The sequence below is a fragment of the Mirounga angustirostris genome, unplaced genomic scaffold (genome assembly GCF_029215605.1).
Source record: "Mirounga angustirostris isolate CCGP_5_RB_7025 unplaced genomic scaffold, mMirAng1.0.hap1 SCAF_5, whole genome shotgun sequence".
In the NCBI taxonomy this organism is placed as follows: domain Eukaryota; kingdom Metazoa; phylum Chordata; class Mammalia; order Carnivora; family Phocidae; genus Mirounga; species Mirounga angustirostris.
This window is the reverse complement of record NW_026991713.1, coordinates 162,097,821-162,118,545: the sequence shown is the minus strand read 5'-3', so window position 1 is coordinate 162,118,545 and position 20,725 is coordinate 162,097,821. Positions and strand designations below refer to the sequence as shown.

General features: G+C 50.1%; 1 protein-coding gene across 15 annotated transcripts in view; it reads right to left on the bottom strand.

Moving 5' to 3' along the window:
- KATNIP (katanin interacting protein) overlaps nt 1–20,725 on the bottom strand; it is a 184,139-nt gene that overhangs the window by 50,126 nt on the left and 113,288 nt on the right. For 14 of the 15 annotated variants that reach the window (XR_010411933.1, XR_010411934.1, XR_010411935.1 and 11 more), the window contains 6 exons: nt 18,880–19,052; nt 18,022–18,087; nt 16,599–16,720; nt 15,142–15,244; nt 10,818–11,033; nt 827–964 (listed from right to left, as the gene is read on the bottom strand). Coding sequence is in view for 10 of the 15 variants with exons in the window: in XM_064592888.1 (XP_064448958.1) it covers nt 827–964; nt 10,818–11,033; nt 15,142–15,244; nt 16,599–16,720; nt 18,022–18,087; nt 18,880–19,052 (818 nt within the window). In the remaining 5 variants the exon portion in view is untranslated. The remainder of the gene's footprint in view (nt 1–826; nt 965–10,817; nt 11,034–15,141; nt 15,245–16,598; nt 16,721–18,021; nt 18,088–18,879; nt 19,053–20,725) is intronic. The other variant, XM_064592891.1, reaches the window with a different exon arrangement.

Below are 20,725 nucleotides of genomic sequence, written 5' to 3'. Positions count from 1 at the left end.
GTACACTGCAGTCACCTCTATGAAGGCCTTCAGCACACTGCATCATATTTTTATTTACTTGTCTGCCGGCTTCTGGACAAGGAACACCTCCAGGACGGGGTCTGTGTCTTTCATATCAGTGTCCTCCAAACTGATCAGGAAGATGCACTCAACAAGAAATGTTGAATGAAGGAGTAAGTGCAAATGAGAACACGAGAAAACAGTCCAGAGAAGAGAGAGGGGTTAAGTGCTTCCAAGTAGGGGGTGGTGGGGGGGAGCGGGTAGAAAGGAGGGCAGGGATTCTGAAACCGGGAAAACAGAAGAGCACAGGGGTTAAGAGCCTGGCTCTTCAGAGTGGAGTCCCCACACCAGGAACATTGGCACACGTGGATGCAGAATCTCAGGCCCTGCCCTCCACCCGCTGAATTAGAACCCACGTTTTAGCAAGATCCCCGGTAAGCAGTCGCAAAGTGAATGGGCCAAGAGTCTGACTGCGTGGGTTCACATTCTCATGGCGACGCTTACCGGCTGTGTGACTCCGGGCATGTTACATAACCTCTCTGTGTGTCTGTTTCCTTATCTATCAAAACTGAGCCCCAGTTCCTATCTGTCCAGTTCCTCCAAAGGGTGGCCTGATTTTATTTCCCAAACCTTCAAGCTGAGGCTCTGCTCCCCATGGCTCCAACCACGCAGCATGAAATGCCCCGCCAGGCACTGGCAACCCCCAGCAGGAAGGGCAGCGGGGCCTCCGCATACCCATCTTGCAACTTCAGCAACCAGATGATTGGACAGCGCTAAGTGCTTGCATCAGTCAAACACCCGGCGAGGAGTCGGGGCCTTTACTTACGCCATCAGCCGTCCAGTAATTCCAAACCTTGATCTTGGCTAGACCAAAGTCCTGCAGCCGTCTGGTGTTGCGGATAACAAAAAAGAGCTGGAGCGGCGGGTGGAAGGGGCACATCCACAAGGAGGGGTCTTTCTTGCTCTGAAACACCAGCAAGAGAGGGGAGTCGTTAGTCCGTTCTCTGCCTCTCCCCAGAGTAAACGGGCGGAGGGCAGGAAGCCAGGCCTCCCTTCTCTATGTAATCCAGGGTGGGCTTTTAGACCTCATCGGTCCCAACTGCACTTTGTGGCAGGTACTGACTCGTCCCTGGCATGAAGCTGCCCCGTGGGCCTCTCTGCTCTGCTATTCGGGCTGAATTTAAAATGCAGCAGGCTTTTATTTTAATCAATTTAATCAGCTTTGGGGAGAGCGCTGGGGGTGGGGAGAGACGAGAGAGGAGGATGGGCAAAGAGCAGTCACTTGTGTTATTTAATTAACCGGGCAAGCAGAGTCTGGTTTTCTTTTGTAAAACCCTGTGGAATCTTAAAAATGTAAAAATACAAAAAGAAAAAAAAAATTTAAGAAAAGAAAGAAAGAAACCAGTGCAGGCACTGGGACAGGGTTGTGGCACAGAGCCCCAGGAATTGCTCTGCTCCCTGGCAGAGTTTCCAAGCCTCAGGACCCCTGAGTGTGGTTCCTGCCCACCGGCCAGGCCACTCTCAAGGCCAAAGGGCCAGAGGAGCAGGGAAGGCCCCCTGTCGCATCCGCTTGCACCGATAAAAATTCCACGTCATGGGTACTTTAGATGCAGGTGGAAAATGCCAAATCCAGGAACTTTTCTCAGCACCAGCTGCCTCCTGTCTCGAGGAAACTCATGGCTGCTGCTGAACATCTCCCCCCAGGCTCGGCCTCAGGGCCTTTGCGCAGGCTGTGCCTCTCCTTGCAATCTGCTTCCAGCCTCTCCCACCCGGGGGAGTTCAGCACAAATGTGCTGTCACCCCCACTGTCACCCCTTCCCTAACACCATCGCTCTGTCCTCCAGGTGCCCACGGGTCCTTGCAGGGCCCGAGGCTAGCATTTACTCAGTGTCCCACAACTACCTGTTTTCCAGTCCAGGTCACCCCTCCACATGCTTGGCTGTGCGCTCCTGAAGGGAAGTGGCTGTGTCTAACTCATTCCAGAATGCTGAGCATTCAGCACAGTTCCTTGGCACAGAATCTTTGTTGAATGAATAAACGACGGAATGAATGAATGATTGATATTTACCTCCTAATGGCTGTCCCTTCATGGAAACTTTAAAGAGGCTGCAAACTGATCTGGCCTGCAGGGTGATTTTGTTTGGCTCATGAAGTATTAAAAACACATTGTTGGCCACATTTAATGATGGGGAGATTTCCCCTCCCCTTCCAGAGCTAGAGTTCTGCCCCTCCATGGCCGGCGTTGGGGGATCTCTGGCGCCCCAGTCCCCACCGCTTCCTAATGTTTTACACCCCTTTCTCTTCCCAGGATATGATTCTCTGTCTGGCCCCTGCAGGCGTCTGAGTCTCAGGTCCCTGCTTAGAGGCTGAGATGGAACCACCGCATCTCTGACGCTGGCTAGAGTTGTCCCTTTTACCTAAAGGGAGCATCGCTGTGTATTTGAGAAGGTCTCAACAGACTCCTGTCACCAGGGCCATGCGGGCTACTTGATAGAGCCAGGGAAGGAGGAGATTGGCTGGCTTGGAGGTTGTGCCGGCCCCTTGGAGATGGGAGGCCCAGGCTCCAGCTGCGGAAGAGAACAAAGGGGGGCTTGTCCCAATGACAATGGTGCCTTTCAGGAGGGAGGCGGTAGTTTTTGTTAAGGGAGAGAGAGGAGTTCAAGGGGTTCTGACTTATTCTGGCCGAGTTTCTCAAGCTCTGCAAGAACTTTCAGTGCTCCAGGCAGCTGCAAGGGGTCAAGATACCACAGCTCAAAATCCACCGGGTGCCCCTCATTCCTTCCCCAAGTCGGGGCCTAAATTGGGTCAGTGTGGCTGCTTGACAAAGGAAGAGTCTGAAGGCTGACCCCTAGATGCGGGCGAGGGGACCGTAATTGATTTCCCATCACATTTCTGTCAACGGGAGGGATAACAGGAGGACTAAGTGGGAATCATGGTGTTCAAAGTCAAAGAACATTAACCTGCGGCTAACTCAGGGCCTCATTAGCAGACGGAGTCTCTAAGAAAAAGGCTGCCGGGAAGCCGCTGCGGGCTGCCCAAGGCGCGCTGGGCAAGCCGCAGGTGCCAGGCCAGCAGGCCAAGCGTCCGCTGAGCCTGCCCATCTCTACGATCGCAGAAATGGCAGAACGAGGAGCAGGGCACCTCCTCTCAAAGCCCTGGTGGGGACTAGCGCTGTAACCCATGTCCCGGAAGGAAGAGTGCAGCTCAGCAAGGGGGAAAGTGGTGCGGCTTGCCTAAGCGGTGGAGTCAGGATTCACACCCGTTAGAATTCATTAATTCATTCTGTCTTAGTGTGGATTCCCCCGGAAGCAGACCCCGCGGCAAGGATGTGAGCATCGGGAGGTTATTTAGACATCAAAGGAAACACCAGCTGGAAGGTGGGGAGGCCAAGGGGGGAAAGGCATTCCACAGACAGTGTGTTACCAAGCTAGCCCCTCCTGTGGCATCTGGAGCTCGGTGCCACCAGGGAGTGTGGCGGCCAGAGCAGAACATGCCTCAGAGCAATGCCGCCCTCGGGGCGAGGGAGCTGGGGTATTCACACCCCAATTCCCACCAGAGTAGGTTGAGGGCGGCTCCTAGGGGCTCAATTCCCCACCAGTTTGGGCCTACTTCAGGGGGGGCCAAGTGGGCCCCGGAGGCCAGAAAGACAATCGAAATCAGAGAAATCCTGTGCCAGCACGCACAGATGCAGGAAGGACCAGGGGCTGGGGAGGCATCAACTGCATCTGTTACCCACCTGCCCAATATAAATACCTTCCTGTGAGGCAGGCGCTGAGCCCCACACAGGGGTGGGTGGCGGAGCCTGGCCCACCAGGTCCCAGCTCTACACGAGCTGGGGAAGCAAACAAGGAAAATTGCCAAGGAAAGAACCCATCAGGCAGGGATAAGCTGGACAAATAAAATAAGAGAGAAATTATTAATGGCCAATGGAAGGGCATTTTCCGAACGATGGTCAGAGGAGGCCTCTCACTCCTAACAAAGGTGCTTTCCTCTTCCAGAATTAGCCTGACACAGACCCACTCCCTCGGGCAGATGCTGGATCGCCCTCAGAAGTAGCCCCAATTTAATAAATTACCATAATCAAAAGCAACAAGCTATTGAGACACACAACAATTTGGATGGATGTCAAGGGCATTATACGGAGTGAAAAAAGCTAGTCTCAAAAAGGTTACGTGCAGTATGATTCCATTTATATAGCATTCCTCAAGTGACAAAAAATACAGAGAACAGATCAGCGGTTGCCAATGTTAGGGACGGGTGTAGGGAGGTGTGGCTATAAAGGGCTGCGTGAGGGAATCCCTTTGTGGTGACGGACCCATTGCTGTGTATCTTGATGTGGTCATAGTTACATGAATCTACATGTGATAATATTGCATAGAACTCACACATGCACACAAATGCGTGTACGAAGGTCTGCACCTTATACTAACATCAATTTCCTGGTTTTGATAATGTACTATGGTTACATAGGATGTCAGCAATGGGGGAAGCCGGTAAGGACACATGGGACCTCTCTCTCTATTTTTTAAAAAATTGAGATATAATTCACATATATCAAATCGCCACTTTAAAGTGTGCAATTCAGTGTTTTTGTGTATTCCAAGGCTGTGCAATCATCACTACTATCTTTTTCTGGCATTTTTTTTTTTTTTACCACCCTAAAAAGGAAGCCCATGTCTTTCTTTTTTTTTTTTTTTCTTTTTTTTTTTTAAAGATTTTATTTATTTATTTGAGAGAGACAGTGAGAGAGAGAAAGAGCACAAGATGGGGGAGCGGGAGAGGGAGAAGCAGACTCCCTGCCGAGCAGGGAGCCCGATGTGGGACTCGATCCTGGGATTCCAGGATCATGACCTGAGCCGAAGGCAGTCGCTTAACTGAGCCACCCAGGCGCCCAGCCCATGTCTTTCAGCAGTCATTCCCCATTCCTGCCTACCCCAGCCTCTGGCAACCACTGATCTACTTTCCGGCTCTATGAATGGACTGTTCTGGACACTGCATATGAATGGAATCACACAATATGTGGCCTTCTGTGTCTGGCTTCTTTCCCGTAGCATCCTGTATTCAGGGTTCATCAATGATGTAGCAGGTATCAGTGCTTCGTTCCTCTTCAGAGCTGAGTAATATTCCATTGTGTGGCTATACCACATTTTCTTTATCTGCCCATCAGCCCATAGACATTTGGGTTGTTGCCACCTAGCAGCTAGTATGAATGGTACTGCAATGAACATCTGTGTGTAAGTTTTTGTGGGAACACGTTTTCAATTCCCTTGGGTCTGTACCCAGGAGTGGAATTGCTGGGTCATGCGGTAACTCTACCCTTAACTTTTGGAGAAGCAGCCAAACTATGTTCCACAATGGCCGCACCACTTTACTTTTCAGTTCCCACCGGAAGGTGTGCTTTTTCCACGATTGCCAATATTGTTATTTTCTCTTTTCTTTTCTTTTTTTAAAGATTTTATTTATTTATTTGAGAGAGAGAGTGAGAGAGAGAAAGAGCACAAGAGGGGGGAGCGGGAGAGGGAGAAGCAGACTCCCCGCCGAGCAGGGAGCCCGATGCGGGACTCGATTCCAGGACTCCAGGATCATGACCTGAGCCGAAGGCAGTCGCCCAACCAACTGAGCCACCCAGGCGCCCTCTCTTTTCTTTTCACAAATGATAACATCTTAGTGGGTGTGAAATCATATCTCCTTGTGGTTTTGATTTGCATTTCCCTGATGACTAATGATGTTAAGCATCTTTCCATGTGTTTCTTGGTCATGTATGTGTTTCTTTGGAGGAAAGTCTATGCAGAGTACCTTGGCCATATTCTCATTAGGTTGTTGGTCATTTTGTTGTTGAGTTTAAGAGTTCTTTTCTTTTTGTATTCTGGATGATAGACCCTTATCAGATATATGATTTGCAAATATTTTCTCCCATTGTATAAGCTGTCTTTTCACTATCTTGATGAATGTCCTTTGATGCAAAAGTGTTCTAACTTTTGATGAAGTCTGATTTATCTATTTTTTCTTATGTTGCTTGTGCTTTGGATGTCATATCTAAGACCTCATTGAAAAGCTCAAGGCTACAAAGATTTATATCTATGTTTCTTTTAAGAGTTTTACAGCCTTAAAACTTTAAAAGTTTTAAGGTCTTTGATCCATTGAGCTAGTTTTTGTAGATGATGTTAGGGTATGAATCTAACTTCATTCTTTTACATGCAGAAATCCAGTTGTCCCAGTACCATTTGCTAAAAAAATGACTTTTTTCTCCATCCAGTAGTATTGGCATCCTTGTTGAAAATCAAATGACTGTAGATGTAAGGGTCTATTTCTCCATCAATTCTATTCCATTGATCTCTCTGTCTATCCCTATGCCAGTACCACACAGTCTTGATTACTGAAGCTTGGTAGTTAAGTTTTGAAATTGAAGTGTGAGTCTTCCAATTTTGTTCTTTTCCAACACTGTTTTAGCTATTCTGGGTCCCTTAAACTCCCATATATATTTTAAGATCAGCTTTTCAATGTCCACAAAATAGGCAGCTGGAATCTTGATAGGATTGCATTGAATCTGTAGATAATTTGGGGAGCAACACCACGTCAACAGTAATAAGTCTTCTAATCCATGAACATGGAATGTCTTTTCATTCATTTGGGTCTTCTTCAGTTCCCACCAACAATATTTTGTACTTTTCAATGTATAAGTCTTTCACTTATTTGGTGAAATTTATTCTTAAGTATCTTACTCTTTTTTTTTTTTTTTAATTTAAATTGGTACAGCCACTCTGGAAAATAGTATGGAGGTTTCTCAAGAAGTTAAAAATAGAGCTACCTTAAGTATCTTATTCTTTTTGATGCTATTTTAAACAGATTTTTTCCCTTAATTTTCTTTTCAGATTGTTCATTGCTAGGGTATAGAAGTACAACTGATTTTTTTGTATATTGGTCTTTTATCCTGTAAACTTGCTGATCTTGATTTTAGCTTTATTAGTAATTTTTGTGGATTCTTTAGAGTTTTCTATATATAAGATCATATCACCCACAAATACAGTTTTACTTCTTCCTTTCCAACCTCTTATTTCATTTTCTTGCCTAACTATCCTGGGAAGAATCTCCTGTACAAGGTTGGACAGAAGTGGTGAAAGCAGTCATCCTTGTCTTGATCCTGATCTTAGGGTGAAAGCTTTCAGTCTTTTACCAGCATGATGCTAGCTCTGGGTTTTCACGGATGCCCTTTATCAGGTTGAGAATGTATCCTTCTATTCTTGGTTTGTTTATGGTTTTCCATCACAAAATGGTGTTGAATTCCGTCAAATGCTTTTTCTGTATCAAGAGTCACATGGTTATTTTCCCCTCTATTCTATTAACATGGTGTGTTATATTGACGGATTCTTGTATATTGAACAACAAACCACACATCCCTGGGATCAACTCCACTAGGTTTCAATGTATAAATCTTTCTATGAACTGGTAGATTTGGTTTGCTAATGTTTTGTTAAGGATTTTTATATCTAATTCATAAGGGATGATGTTGGTCTATAGTTTCCTTTTCTTGTGATATCTTTGTCTGGTTTTTGTTGTCAGGGTAATACTGGCCTCATAGAATTTGGAAGTGTTCCCTCCCCTTCTATATTTTAGAAGAGTTTGTGAAGGATTGGTGTTAATTCTTTAAATATTTGGTATGATTCACCAGTGAAGCCATCTGGTCTTCGGTTTTTCTTTGTGGGAAGTTGTTTTTTTTTTTAATTAATCCAATCTCTTTACTTTGTATAGGTCTAGCCAGATGTTCTATTTACTCTCGAGTCAGTTTTGGTGGTTTGTGTCTTTCTAGGACATTGTCCATTTCATCTCGGATATCTTCATTTGTTGGCATAAAATTGTTCAGAATATTCCCTTGTAATCATTTTTCCCCTGTCAGGTTGATAGTCCCCTCTTTCATTCCTGATTTCAGTAACTTGAATCCTTTCTTCTTTTTCCTTGTCAAAACCTAGTTAACAAACCTAACTTTGTCGATCCTTTCAAAAAACCAACTTTTGGCTTCATTGATTTCCCTCTATCATTTTTCTCTTCTCTGCACAATTTTTTTTAATAAATTCCTGTGATTCTATGATGACTTCCAAATAAAAAGTACAAAAAATATACTGTACATTTACATGCTGGGGATATAGGATGGCTAGGACAGACAAGAACGTGTAGCTTAATGGAGGGGAGACAGATAATGATCAAGCAACAAGATCATTTCTTAATGTGAGAAGTGTCCTGAAGAAAATGACATTTTCTGGGGTGGCATGAGACAGGACTCCTCCACACTGTTGTCAGGGAAGGGCTTGCTGAGGAAGTGGTATTTGGGCCGAAATCTGAGGAGAAGGCAGATAGCTACATGAAACTCTGGAGGACAGATGTTCTGGGCAGAGCCCAGAGGTGAGATGAGCTTGGAGTGTCCGAGCAGCAGAAGGAAGCCCCATGGCTGCTGGAGCCTGGTGCGTGAGGCAGGGGGTGTGAGAGGCAGGCAGAGAGGGAGTTGGAGGCCCGTTCACAGCTTCCCAGGCCATAGGGGGCACGTGATTTTATTTCTAAGTGTACTGGGAAGTCATGGCCAGGGTTTTAAGCAGGGGAGGGGTGCAGGCTGACATTTGTAAAAGATCACTTTGGATCCAGAATAGGAAATGGAGCGGAAGGGGCTGGAAGAGAAGATAATGAGATAGGAGGCCATTAAGGGAACGGCGCACTGATCAGACCTGGGGGCCACCAGGGAAATGGAGAGAAGGGGCCAGACTCAGGCTCCATTTGGGAGGAAGAATCAGCAGGACTTGCTGGGGTCCTGGAAGGTGGCGGGAAGGGGTTGGGGAAGTCCAGAAAGACTCCTAGGAGATGGGCTTGGCAGCAGAGCGGACCACAATGCCAGTGACTGGGCACAGGAGTATTGCAGGAGGGAGAGATGTGGGCGGGGCCAGGGACTGAACACTTAGGATTTACATCTCTGAAGTCGGAGGTGTCCAGTAGGCATCCGAGGAGAGATGTCGAGCAGGAAGTGGCAGGCATTCAAGTCAGGAACTCAGAGAATCAGGCGGGCCTTGGTGTATCCATTTGGAATCATCTTGAAGCCATGGGCCTGGGCAAGGCCAATAAGAGAGATGGTGTGGACGCAGATGGGAGGAGGGTTGGCACCGAGCACGGGGCACCCCCACATCTTCCAGCAGCCCCTGTTCTCTTCCGCTGAAGCGACTTCTCTTTCCAACCCAGACTCCACTTCCAGATACCTCCTGGTGAGATTGCAGCCGAGCTCCCTGACTGCATGGCCGTGTGGCTGGGGCAAGTCACCTGTCCTCCCTGAGACGTGGTTTCTCATTCAGCAGATGTGGAGAGGAACTCAAGGTTCCTGTGAGGATCACCTGAGGGATGTCTGCAGCCCTGACCTGTGTGTTGTGGGTCTTTAATCAACCCCAGTAAGACTGGGTGGTCCTGAGAGGCAGTTATGTGCTGGCGGTCCCAGACCGGTAAACAGGATGACCATCGGGGAGACCCCGTGCCAGGGCGGCAGGGGGAATCCAGCCCGCATGCGGCTGGGCCCAGAGATCCGGCAGCCCAGGGGGAGACGGCCAGCTCTTGTCCCAACCTCGGGGCCCCAAATTTAAAACCCCGACCCCACGAGAACCACGGGCCCCATTCCTCCCTGCTGTCATGTGGCAAAGCTCACCAGCCTCTGCTGAACAGAGGAAAAGGAAAAATCATCCTGAGAATCGGCCCCGATCAAATCCAATGATGCTTTTTATTGCCCTCGTAGGCTCTGTTCTGTATACAGCAGGCTTCCAGAATGTCACTGCTCTGGACAAGGGTGGGGTGGGGTGGTGAGGGCCGCTCTAAGCCCCTGCAGCACACATGGGCGCCTACAGACTCGAAGCAGGAAGCAGAGCAGGAAATGCAAGGCCAGAGCCTCCCAGCGGCCATGACCTATGGGACCTGTTTCTTTCAAGGTCACAGAGCTGTTGATCTCAGAGGGCTGTCACTACCCAGTCTAGCCCTGTGAACAGGTGGTGTTTCTCAGCTATCTAGCATCTCCCCTGCCTTCCTTTCGGTAACAACGCTGAACTTCTCCAGGGAGAATTCTCTCCCTGCCCTGCTGCGGCATCTCGGTGTAATCAGCATTAAGGTGCCCACCTTCCTAGCCAGGCTGGCCAGCAGCCCTTCCTCTCCTGGGACAGTGGGTCTCCAGCAGAGCGACAGGATGGCAAACCAACAAACCACCACTGCCTCCCACCCCCCCAATGAACCACCACTGCCCCCCACTCCCCAAAAAAGACCACGCCCTTGGTGCCCATGAATCCTGGATGCCACCTAGACCCCCAACATGACCGTGGGGGCTGCCCCTTCTGGCCTGGGGGGCAGTCAACTTACCAGCTACCCAAAGACTTGCAACAAAGTTCTTTTGTTAGAAATTTGTGGAAGTGAGCCAGACTCCCGTTTCTTTTGCTGACAAACCAGAATCCTATGGACTAACCCCGCCCTCCAGTTCTATTTTATAGGAGGCAGAGAAGCTAATTCTCAGAGAAGGCAGGTAAGTTGCTGAAATCTACAGAGTCAAGACCAGAATGTGGGTCTCTAGAACTGAGGATTTCAAAACTCCCCTTTCTTGTTTCCTCGTCTTTAAATGGGAACAATATCTACTTCTTAATCTAATAACAATAACAAATACAATAAGAACTGATGTTTTGGGGGCCCTTTGGAAGAGCCAGGCATGGTGCTAAGCTTTTACAGTTACGTTGGCAGCATTGCCTATCGTGGGCAGAGAAAATGCATCAAAATACGAGGGCAAGTCTCACTCCGGTACCGCCTCCACTTACAGCTAAGTGCCTGTTGACCAGGTGGCCCAGGTCCCCGGGTGTGTCTGTGGTCTGGATATCCACGTCATGGGGTGACACATAAAGCTTTGTGTTATGCAGGTCAAAGAACTCCACTTCCGTGAGCCCCACCCAGGACGCGTGGCCCCAGTTGGACAGGATTTCCAAGGTCACGTAGACGGCATCTTTGATGTCTCTGCCTTTTGTTCTCGATTTGGCCTTAATGAAGAGAAAAAGAATGCCAAAGGATCAAAACAGGACAGATAGGCTGGATTCGGCTTACCACTAAGCAACAAGTTATTTTAGCCACTCAGGGCCTCAATTTCCCCATCCGTACAAGGAGGGTAAGAATAGCACCCATTACATATGGTTATTACCAAGATTAAAAGAGCTCCTATTTGTAAAGCACTTAAAACATAGTTACTGGGGGTGCCTGGGTGGCTCAATTGGTTAAGCGTCTGTCTTTGACCCAGGTCATGATCCCAGGGTTCTGGGATCGAGCCCCGCATCGGGCTCCCTGCTCAGTGGGGAGCCTGCTTCTCCCTCTCCCTCTGCCCCCCCACCGGCTTGTGCTCTCTCTCACACTCTCTCAAATAAATAAAATCTTAAAAAAAAACACATAGTTACTGTGAAACCCCGGCAGTTAGTATTTTCCGTAAGAGTCTGCAAATCACAAAAAATGTCTAAAAGGCATCAGATTCTGCCTGAACGTGTTCTTCTCTCCCCCATTCCCGAGCGTTCATGAATTGGGGAAGGTATTACGGGCTAAATTATGTCCCCCCAAAATTCAGATGCTAACACCCTAACCCCAGTGCCTCAGAATGTAACTGTACTTGGAGACAGGGCCTTTAAAGAGGTAACTAAGGTAAAAGGAGGCCATGAGGGTGGACCCAAATCCAGTCTGACCCATGTCCTTATAAAAAGGGGAGAGCTGTTCACGAGACACACCAGGGTTGCGCATGCTCAGAGAAAGACCGCGTGAGGACACAGCCGGAGGACGGCCATCTGCAAGGCAGGAGGAGAGGCCTTGGCAGAAACCACACCTGCCAACACCTTGATCTTGGACTCCAGCCCGCAGAACTGTGAGAAAATACATCTCTGTGGCTTAGGTCACCCCATCTGCAGTGCGTGGTTATGGCCACCCTAGCAAATGAATTCGGTCAGTAACATAGGACCCTGGCCAAGCCGCCTGACGTTCCTCAGCCTGGTTGGGAAACAGGACATGATGACACCATCTCGCTGGCAATCCTGTCACGGAGACTAAGGCGGGTACAGACACCGGGGAAGGCCCTGTCACGCGTCCTGGCCCCCACATGCGCTCCCTAAGGGTCCACTTCCAGCCATTTCTCCCCTCGCTGATTTGAGTGCTGCGTCCTTCGCGGGTAGGCTGCCTGGTCCCAGGCTGCGTGAATGCCATCAATAAACAGCCACGCTGCAGAATGGCCTCCTGAGGCCCCTTCTGGCCCCGACTGCAGTGCTGGTCGCCACGGATCAGTCGCTCATAAAATGGTGCATTCCCCGCGTGCACATGCCCTCTGTTAATTAGCACTGGTAATCGGCAACGGTTCTGTGAGCAGGGAGTTGAGCAAATGAACAGCAACTGTTCCCTACTTATTTTTTTAATTAATAGCCAGCGAGACGTGCTATCGCTCGCCGCATGTGTTTGGAAACGCCTTGATTGCCACGCGATGGGGACAGGGACGGGGAGGGGGGCAGGGAGGTCAGCTTCCAGCTCCCAGAAGGAACACAGGGCCGGCTTTTATTAGCAGAGCCCGCTGCATCCTTCTCCTCTGCCGCAGGGCTGCGTGGGGCCCTGGCCAGGCCCTCTCTGCTCCCCTGGGCCTGAGTCCCAGGTGTGCAGGACAGGGAGGACCCTCAACCCCCGTGATTGGGAGGTAGATGAGCTGGGTCTAGTGAGGGGTGCTGCACTGCCAGGTGAGGGGGGCGGGAGGCAGGAGGAGGTGGCACCATTCACCTTGGCTGGCGACAGCAGGGAGGAGGCCCAGATGGGCGGCGAGCTGCCTCGCAGAGGGGATGCTGGATCTCACACCCCATGCAATCTAAAACGTGTGAAGTCCTGCAGCGGGGCTTGGAAATGAAGAAGCTGAAGGGTCTATTAGCTAAGGAAGTGTCACAACTTGCCAGTGTTGTGATTCGATGGCTTCGCCCACTTCTGAATCGCTTGCTTTAGGATCCCTCGTGGGGGTCCAAGGTAAACGCTGGTTGGGCAGCTCCTGGTCTCTGGCATTCACGGCCCCCTCCCCCTCTCTCACCAAGAACGTCTGATTTTCCCGTCGGGAAGTCACCCCTTCTCTTTCCTCAGCCACGAGGGTGGTCCTAGAGGGGGATGGGCCCCTTCCCACCCTGAGGAGGAGCCTGGCTGGTCCAATGAAGCAGTGTGGCCGGTCCCCTGAGCCACCAGGAGGGGGTGGTGTGTGATGGGCATGTGACCCACTCTCAGGTCTGTGCGTGGAGGAAATGCTCTTCTCTCCTGACTGTAGGGCCTGAGGGGATGAGGTCAAGAGGTGGGAACCACTCGAGCTACTGAGGGGTTCCAGGGAGACAGCAGAGCCAGGCCTGGGGGCTGAGGTGGGGACAGAGCTGAGATGGTGGAGACAACAGCGTGAGCTGCTGGATTAAGCCCTACCTGATCCCCACCGTGGCATTTATTACAAGAGTCTATCATTTCCTTCCCTTTGTTGGATAATTCAGTTTGTCCTGGGTTTTCTGTTTGCTATAAGGAGACTCGATCAATCCAGGCTCTTTTTAATGTGGCTCAAGTTTTATCACACTTAGGATTTTCATGGCTAAGAAAGCAACTGTTCCATGTAGGGGGCATGGGGCGGGGGTACAGCTTTGAATTTTCTCGATTTTTCTAGATGTCAAACTTCCAACTGATAATTTGCTGGCTCCTCCTTGCTGTGTGCCAGGCACTGAGGTGCCCACCCTCACAAAACTCTTCTGTTCTATCCTCATGGCAGCCCGTGGTTGTGGATTATTTACCCAGTGTGACAGCTGCACACTCCCAGGATCAGAGAGCTTAAGAGGTTGTCTAAGGTCATGTGCCCTCTAAATGATGGCACCAGACCTGGAGCCAGAACTCCGGTCTAGGCTGGCATGGGGGTCTTTCTGCTGTCATGGGAGTTTTATGTGTGGCTCTGGGAGGGCTTACATGGCCGATCGAGCGCCTTGGGCAAAGGAAGGGCTGAAAAGGATGTGCCAGACACACACCTTCCAACACAAAAGAAATGCGAATTCCCGTTACCCTTCCACCTGGAGGCCACCTTGGCCTTTTGGTTCACGGCTCTGCTGCATCGACATGTCACATGGCTGCGGTTTTGCACAGTCCCACTATCGCACTGGACTCAATGGAGATTAACATCACCTTTTGCAGTTAACTCTATATCCTCGCCATTTTCATCCTGCATAATCACCATTATGATAATTCCCCTCTTTTTATACCACTGCATTGTGCTGATATGTCAGGCCTTTCCGATGAACTCCGTTATCATGAGACATTCATGTTCTTTCTGGTTCCTTTTTTCTTCCTTATTCTTCCCTACTTCCAATCATTCTGCAACAGACATCGTTGTGCCTGTAGCTTTTGCTTTCTGTTGAGTGATTTCCTTAGGGTGAGGAAGCAGGATCGCTGGGCTGGGAGGACAGAAGTATTTCTAAGGCTCTTCCTGAGCCTGGCCTTTCTGCTTTTCGAGAGAGTCCCACCCATTTACATTGCTGCCAGCAGGATAAGCCTGCTGTGACCTTGCCAGTCCTAGAGGTTATATCAAAAAGAATCTTGGAGGGGCGCCAGGTGGCTCAGTCGGCTAAGCGTCTGCCTTCAGCTCTGGTCATGATCCCAGGGTCCTGGGATTCAGTTCTGCATCAGGCTCCTTGCTCAGCGGGGAGCCTGCTTCTCCTGCTGCCTGATGCTCCCCCTGCTTGTGCTTTCTCTCTTTCTCTCTGACAAATAAATAGTAACATCTTCAAAAAAAATTCTGGAGCTCAGATATCAAGTGGGACATTAAGTTTGCTCCAATCTGCATTTCGTGATGACCAGCGATGCTGGACGTTTTCCTCTGGGCTCACATGCTATTTATAATGCCTCTTGTGTGGACAGGCTTCTCTCCGCTGCTACCCCTGACCCCACCCCAGGCCTGTCCGGGCGCTGGGCGGGAGAGGGATGGAGACTTGGGCAGAGAACATTCAGTTTACGGCTGTCAACCCTCCCCACCACACAGAGATCGTGGCACCGAGAGGCCCCTCCTCCTTCAGCTTTCAGGCGAGATGCCAGTTGCATCTAGAAATCCCTGTAAGTCAACATTCTCACCTCTGGGTCTGGCATGGGCTCCTTCATTGGTGAAGCAAGCGTGCTGAGCTGGGCAGAGTCGCTTTCAATGGCCTGGAGCACTTTCAGAAGCCTTTGTTGCTGCCTGAAAGGGGATTTTGGTTTAGTGAACGGGCAGGGACAGAGGGTTCACACCAGAGAGCAGGCCCATCAAGGCCACCGCACTGACTTTTCTAGCTCAGAAGAAGTCGCGGTTTGAGAAGAGAGTACCCGCCCCGCATACAGCTCAAAGGCACACACAGGCTGTCCCCCCCTCCTTTATAATAACTGGACAACTAGTGATGAAAGAGGAGCCAAGCAGAGGAAACTGTTTGGGGCAAGATGGCGGCAGACCGGTAAGATGGCTAAGATGGCGAAGAGGGTGGCAGAGTACGGCCTGCAGAGCCTGCAAGCTGAGAATGGCTTTTACCTTTCGAAGGGTTGTTAAAACAAACCAACCAACAAGTAAAGTGAAAAGCCTGAAGTATTCGCTATCCGGCCCTTTGCTAAACACCTCTGCTACTCCTGGCCTAGGGACCTACTCCGCGCCTCCTGTTTCTGGGGTTTGCAAATGCACCCCGTATGTGCTGTTTAAGGCAGAGTACCCTCAAGAGCCCAGAGCACCAAGGATCTTGAGGATGAAGAAAGAAGCATCGGGTGATGTGTGTGCTGCCCGTGAACAGAACCGTATCAGACGTAAGATATCCTCAGGCACCAGGCCTTTCCTGAGTAGAGGAACCCGTGGGTTCTTACTCATGGCCGCCGGGGCACACAGCCCTGGTTTCCAGTCTGGAGTCTGCCGACTCTTAGAGGGATGCCTAGCACTGAAAAAGCGCGCGGTCCCAGGCCAGGGCCACCGCTCAGTGCCCGGCATGCCCTCTCGCCCTGCAGAGACCACGGTGCCCAGCACATGTGTGCCAACACATGCTTGTAACTATTGGCTCCACCTGGTGCATCTTTCTGAAGATCAACTTTGCCTCAAGACTAGAGGGGAGACTGTTTCGAAGAGAAGACCTGACAGTTCCAGTTGCTCCTCCCACACGTTAATGGAACCGAAAGCTGCGTTTGAACAAACTTAGCAGAAAACAGAGGTGGAAAGGACACTGCTTTGGGCCACTCTCCCCCTCTCCACGACCCCCCCCCCCCCACCGCCGACAGCAAGTTCACCACTGTCTGCTGCATGGGGTCCTCTGGTGGAAGTCCCTGGGGAGGGGGCGGGGGGATGAAGTCTTACACAGGGTGGATGGAACCGAACCAGCAAAGACACATCGGGTAGAAAGACATCGAGTCAGTTCGGCGCTTTAGGGCCGGAGGGGGAGGGAGGGTACGGGCTAAGGGAGCAGCTTTACGCGGCCTGGGATAACATAGGAGGAGCAAAGAGGAACCTCGGTTAACGAGATCCTCATGGCTGCATTGCTATGGGGTTCTGGTTTTGTGTTGCAAGCCGCCTCGGTAGGTACCTGCTCCCCAAAAGGCCAATTCTGTCAATGGCTTCGCTGACGGCTCGAGCTCCCCCTGCTGCCCCGGACGGCTCCTGCAGGCTGGCCGTGCTGGTTGTGCTGGTGGCCGCGAGGGTAGGAAGCTGTGGAGGATGGAAACGCTTATTAAGCAGGAAGAGGGAACAGCAATGAGAGGGACAGAGAGGCTGATGAGATCCAGGATCCCCAACCATGTCTCTGCAAGGGGACAGATATCTCTGTTTCTTATGATCCAGGAGGTGCCAGCAATCGATCTCTTTGATCAGCTACTGAAAAATCTCTCTCCCCCCTTGGTCACACCCCTGCTCTGTTTGCTACAAAGTAACCAGGCTCCATGGAAGGATTCCAGTGACATCCTTAGGGCCCTTTCATTTTTAATCCTCCTCCTTTGACATTTATCATCTAAACTAGAAATGTGCTCTGCTCTCTATCTGCAAATGGTTTTAGTCATTGGAAGCTCTGCGGGTCTGGGGTCAGGTCATCCAGAAAACGCGCTTATGTGGTGGGCAGTAACGCAGACTGATCAGAAATGTCAGCTGGCGACAGAAAAAACAGAACAAGCAGGTGGGACACATAAAGGAAACCATGACGGTGCTCTGGGGCGCTCTCTCCTCCCCTCCCTGCCTCCTCTCCCTTCTGCACTGTCTGTCCCCTACCCTTTGGTGCCCCCCATCCCCACCACCAGTCAGGCTTCTTTCTGCTCCTGGATCAGGCTGGGCTCGCTCCCACTTCAGAGCACTCCCCTGTCCCTTCTACTTGCTGTTCCGTGTTGCTGGCTGGTTCCCTAAGACACAGGGCTCGGCTCAAATGGGACCCTCCAAGGGGCTTCCTCGGACCACCCTTTTAGAGGGTAGCCACCATCTACAATCTTTTACTGTCATCTCTCTCTGAAATCATCTGCTGTATTTATGGCTTTATTTGCTTGCTGTTTGCAAGCTTCCTGAGGACAGGGGCTAATCTGATCTGATTTAGCCACCTCTGTATTCTGAGCACATGGCCCAGACCTGTGTACAATGTAACAAAGACGTTTCTGGGCATTGTATTCGTTCATGTCTGAATTCGTTGGGGCTGTCTTTGCTGAGAGAGGCCTAACTGACCTAGGTAGGTCATAATTTATTTATTCAGGATCCTAAAATCTGTTTTTGTGCTGCCTTGTCAGGAAACAGAAATGTAACAAGGAATTGGAGTCCCCAGGCCTCGGTGAGTTCTGGCTTCCACTCAGAACCTTGGGCAAGTTATTCCAGCCCGGGTTTCCCCATCCGTGAAATGGGCAGAATGACACCATGCTTGGGGAGCACAGGGAGGGCCTGCTGGGATCACAGTGGGGAAGCCCTCTGGAGGCTCCTGGGTGCCGTCAGGGACAGTGGCTACAGGGCTTTGTTGTTCTGCTCAAGCCTTCACCCACCTCAGGGCTCTCCTCCTTCTCCTTCAGTAGACTGGTCCACGATTTTGCTGCTGGTCCCTCCACGTCCTGGAATGATGAAATCAGATGATCTGAGGTCAGAATAAAGCCATCCACTATATACTCTGCACGGACAGATGAGGGCACAGAGGCGCGGGGACCGTCATGAGATCCCATAAACACAAACGTCAGGGGCAAAGGACCGAGCTCCAAGAAGACAGACAACAGGTACCGCTCGATGAATGCCCCAAAGGGCAGCCTGTGCTAGAGCCTGGGGAGCAGCTGGTGGTGTGGGATGTGTACCCTGAGGCATGTCCACCCTCCAGCTCCTGAAGGGTCTCTTCTTCACCCCGCCACGTACCCTCCTGCTTCTTGTGCAAAGCTGAAGGCGGTGGACACAAACTCAAACACTTGCCAGGCCAGGGAAGCTTCTGGAACAGGTGCAGTGGGGCACGGGCAGGACAACAGGGACCGCTAAGGGCTGCGGAGGCCCAAGGGACTCGTGCTCTGGGGAATGAGGTCTTTCCAGAGCAGCCAGGGCTGTGGTCTACTCCATTCTTTCTCTGACCCACCAGTTTGCAGCCCCTGGTCTAAGGTATCCAGGGCCTGCAGGGAGATCAGCAAGGATTGGAGGCAAACTGGCATCCACCTTAGGCTTTCAGAAGTAAACAAAGAAGAAGGGGAAGGAAACAGGGAACTTTGGCAGGTCCGGGAGCAATTGTGCGTCGAGCAGCGGACGTGCAGCTAGTCTAAGTTCGGGGATGCCTACATAATGTCTCTCTTTGCAAGTGCTGCTCAGATAAACCACCGGGTCCCTGAGGAGCCTCCTCTCTGGTCCCTCCCCTCTGCCCCTGAACACACCTGTAGTGGGCCAGCGGGGGGCTCAGCCTTTTTGCTGAGGAGCGCCCTCTGCAGGGCTTCGTTCTCCACCTGGATGGCCCTGAGCACGGCTGAGGCATCTTCCTCTCGGTCCTCAGCCTCGTGCATGAGTTTTCGGGTGGCTGAGAGGGGTCTCTCTCGGCGGCTTCCGGGTCCTGCGGGTGGGAAACAGGGGGTGCACCTTTAGATTGCGTTTTTGGAGTGTAGCTCAAAATCTATTAGCCCCGAATTGAGGAACATTCTATAAAACAACTGGCCTGTACTCTCCAAAAATGTCAAGGTCATGCCAGACAAAGAAAAAAAAAAAAAGCCTGGAGAGGGATTCCAAATTAAAGGAGACTGGGCAGACATGGCAACAGAATGCGGGGTCGGTCCTGGCGCTGGATCCTGGGCAGGGGTGGGGGTGGGGACACTGGAGTTCAGGACGTTACTGTGGCAAGTGCAGAAACCCCAATATAGTGTGTGGTGTAGATAATAGTATTGTAGTAATGCTAACTCTCCTGAATTTCCTAAGTGTGCTGTGCTAATGGAAAATGAACGCACCACTCTTAGGAGATACACACTGCAGTGTTCAGGGGTAAAGGGGGAATGATGTCTGCAACTTAATCTCAAATGGTTAAAACACACACACACACACAGTACAAATATAAATCAGTGGGAACAAGGGGCACCTGACTGTCTCAGTCGGTTGAGCATGAGACTCTTGATCTTGGGGTCGTGAGTTCAAGCCCCACGTTGGGCCTGGAGCTTACTTAAAAAAAAAAAAAATCAATCACTCACTCAATCAATCAATCAACTGGGACAAAATGTTAACAGCCAGTGAGTGGGGCTGGAGGGTATATGGAGGATCATTTATACTATCCTTGCAACTTTAAATTTGAAATCATATCTGACTAAAAAGTTGTAAACAATTAACGCTCTAACAAAGTACCTAAGAGGAATAATATATGCTATCATGGAGACAGATGGTTGCTTGGGAATATTTTACTTTATTTTGTTTTGTTTTTCCATGGGTAACAAGAATTGCAAAGACTTTACATCTCAATTTAAGAAAAAAGCATTGCAATGCTGCAGTCGATTCCAGAAGTTCCAAGGAAGGGACAATTGGTTTTATAAAGTATAAAGTAACATGCAAACAGCACCCAGTAAGACTGGCTGAATAAAATAAATTACGGTACACCCACCCAACAGAGGGCTATGCAGCAGAAAAAGAAAAGCATACTAAACTATCTGCAGATAAAACGAAGTGATGACTTGAATTTGCTTCTTAATCATCTGGGCAGTGGGTGGGGATGTAGATGAAACGACATTGGCCATCAATTCACGATTGCCAAGGCCAGGTAATGGACACATGGGGGTCACTATAACAACCTCTCAATTACTTATGTGTGGATTCTTTCAATATTAGAAAAAAAAAAAACAACTCCATTTAAAAATAGAACGGCTCAAAATGTTTCTATTGGAATGCTTAAAGAGGCTTTTACCTATTGACTTTCATCCCCTCGGCAAATATTTCTGGAGTGCCACTGTGCCAGGTTCTGTCCTCGGCACTGGGGACCCAGCGGTGACGAGACAGATCGAGAACCCCACCCTTGTAAAGTAGGACAAACAGCCGGGGGAATAATAAACAAAATAGAGTGTTAGATGTCAGAACATGTTCTGGAAGAACAGAGTGGGGCTGCAGGGTAATGCTATGCTCTGGGCACTGGCGCGGTGAGACCCGTGGGTGCTGTGTTCGCAGAACAGCCAGGTGCTGCGGGCAGCAGGGCACACAGGTTGAGGGGGCTTGAGTATGGGGGCGGGGGGAGGGCCGGGTCACTCAGAGCTG